The sequence below is a fragment of the Cryptomeria japonica genome, chromosome 4, assembly GCF_030272615.1.
Source record: "Cryptomeria japonica chromosome 4, Sugi_1.0, whole genome shotgun sequence".
NCBI classification, from domain to species: domain Eukaryota; kingdom Viridiplantae; phylum Streptophyta; class Pinopsida; order Cupressales; family Cupressaceae; genus Cryptomeria; species Cryptomeria japonica.
This window is the reverse complement of record NC_081408.1, coordinates 96,080,974-96,083,862: the sequence shown is the minus strand read 5'-3', so window position 1 is coordinate 96,083,862 and position 2,889 is coordinate 96,080,974. Positions and strand designations below refer to the sequence as shown.

Sequence of the window (2,889 nt, the reverse complement as noted above, 5' to 3'; positions counted from 1 at the left end):
AATCCCCCTAAAGAGGGTACTGACATAGGTCCACATACATTAGAGTGGACTAATTCTAAAACATTACTTGTCTTCCTAGTATTATTTTGAAAAGAGCCCTTAGTATTTTTACCTAGGGCACATCCCTTGCATGCCCCTGAATGATATTGCTTTAACTTGGGTAAACCTGTGACAAGGTTTTCCATAGATGATAAAGCTCTGAAATTTAGGTGACCTAGTCTTCTATGCCAAACTTCATTAGCATCTGCAACTTCATGGATTAGGGTCAGGTTGGGCTCTGTGCATAGCTCATATAAGTAACCTTGTCTTTGACCAATGGTTTTGACTTTCTTGATGGACAAATTTTTTGGCCAAGCCAACACTTTGTTGAAAAGGAAGGTCACCCTATACCCATTATCCTCTAGTGCTGAGATGGAGACTAGGTTCCTCTTCATGCCTGGGACATATAGTACTCTTGTAAGCTATAATGATAAGCCTGACTTCAGGCTGATGATGCAGGTTCCAATTCCTCTGACTGGATATGCAAAGTCATCTCCAATTGTTACTTCCTCATCGGTCTCCTCTATCATGGAGTCTAACACTTCTCTGAACCCTGTAATATGTTTGGATGAGACACTGTCAATCACCCATGAGTTAGCCTTGTTTGATACTTGGTTTGAAAGTGTTGAGTAGAACACATATTTCTTGGAATCATCTTCGTCCTTTGACTTTCCAACTTTGACAAATGTAGCTTGTTTAGATCTTTCAAGACATTTAGCAACATAGTGCCCGAACTTGTCACACCTAAAGCATTGAATATGAGAGAGATCCTTCTTGGAGGTATTCTTGCCTTGATGTCCTTTCCTCTTCTTGAATTGTTTCTTCTTTCTTTTCTTATTGGAGTTGGTGTTTAGAACTTGAAGATGTTCATCTATATTCTTATGCTTGATCCCTTTCTTATTCAACCTTGATTCTTCTTGAAGACAATCTGCTCTTAGCCTCTTAAAATTTGGATATTTAACCCTTGCACTGATGCCTTGAACGAACATTTCCCAGACACTAGGTAACCCATCTAGAGCAATGAGTGTTAACTCTTTGCTTTGGATTTCGTATCCAAGTGTTGCTAGTACATCCCTTAGGGTAGATATCCACATGAAGTAGGCATTGATTGACTCCCCTTTTATCATACTTATATGATTTATCTCTCTTTTTAGAGCCAAGGTTCTGCTTGCATTGGTTATCTCAAATGCATTTTTGAGGGCCTTGAACATATGATATGCAGTCTCATGTTTCTTTATGATTCGCATAATATTGTTTCTCACTCCGTCAACTATGATCTTGATGGCCTTTTCATCACCCTCGATCCATGTTGTTTTGTCAGGTTCATTCTCAACTTCTTTAGATTCGACTCTTACAAATGATTCAACTTTATTCTCCTTTAGGATCATCTTAATTCTGAATTTTCATGCTAAGAAATTGTCGCCTCCTTCGAGTCTATCTTCAAATCTGATAGTGCTGGCCATTTGAAGAAATGTGATGTTAGATATCTTCTTGACTTTGAATTTTTCACAAATGTGAATGCCTCAGGTTCGATCTACCGAGACTTTGATACCATGTAAAATTTCTTCAAATTTCAATTCAAAATCAAGGTATGTATAATGATGTTGTATTGCAATGCAAATATTTCTCACAGTATATATCAGTTCTATTTTCTAATTATCTTCTATGTATTGCAGATGGTGGAGAAAGAACATTAATAATTTTGATTTCCTTTGGATAACAATAACAGGCACATATATATCTTACAAGAGAGATGTCATGGGCAGGCATGTCTCCACATGCCTGTCCATGGCATCTCTTAATTGTGCCTCTACAAATAAACCGATATGAATTGGTGTATGCTTATCGGGTTTAACATAGCGATCAATGTTTTGTTTATGCCAAATGATCGGTATTGCCAACCGATAACAATGTGAATCTGCAATGTATGCTATCGGGTTACTAGACCCGATAGCATATTGGTGTTGATTCATTAATATACTATCGGGTCTAGTAACTCGATAGCATATGATCGACGCTTAACTAATGTTAAGCAAGTCGCCGATCAAAACAAAAACGCAATCGGATAATATTCATTGTTAACCCAATAACATATAGTTATCAACTTTTAATATAAATAAATTATATATATATATGGCAAGGATTTCTTCATCTGATCGATGCTATTTCATGAACATCATTCATCCAAGTAATGTGATAGATTTATGTATGCACAATGTGAATTAAGTTTAGATAAAATTTCCTTCTTTTCAAGAAGTTGAATACTTGATTCTTTATGCTTTATCTTTCAAGAAATTAGGTTTAATAGTCATTTCCTTTCAAAAAAATATAATTTCTTTGTTACATTCATTCTCAAGCAAATGTTCCTTCTAGTTTATAGAATTAGAATTCTCAATGCAATTTCCAAGCATTAAATCCTTGCATGGAATAGTTATATTTTCAGAGTTGTTTTAGTATAGTGATATTTAAGCTTGCAAAAATCTATAGTTGTAATTCTTAGATAGACAACTAAACAAGAGGAGTTGGAAACAAAACCTTGGTAGTGTTCGGTATCTATGGTGCCTCTGGGTCATGCTTACGGGTAATGTCGTTGTGTTGGACTACTGCACTTAACGCCTAGTAAAGCTGCAACAATGATGTCTGTGGCATCGTCCCTATAAATTGTCGGGGAGAAATAAGGGTCATTTGAAAGTTAAAATCCAAGGGGTGGGTAATCCCTCTTGGATCGATAATCTAAAAAGATAATTTTAAAATGAATTTACATTCGCTCAGTTAAACCTTAGAAAACCCCATTAGGGTATTGGTTGCATGTGATGTTTTGGAATTTTTTTAGCTTGATGATTTTTTACG

General features: G+C 35.9%; 1 protein-coding gene across 1 annotated transcript; it reads right to left on the bottom strand.

Annotated features, from left to right (window-relative positions):
- Positions 1 to 461: 461 nt before the first annotated feature.
- Positions 462 to 1,427, bottom strand: LOC131032929 (uncharacterized). Its single transcript, XM_057964032.1, has one exon. The coding sequence runs from the start codon at positions 1,425 to 1,427 to the stop codon at positions 462 to 464; it is 966 nt and encodes a 321-aa protein (XP_057820015.1).
- Positions 1,428 to 2,889: the final 1,462 nt, after the last annotated feature.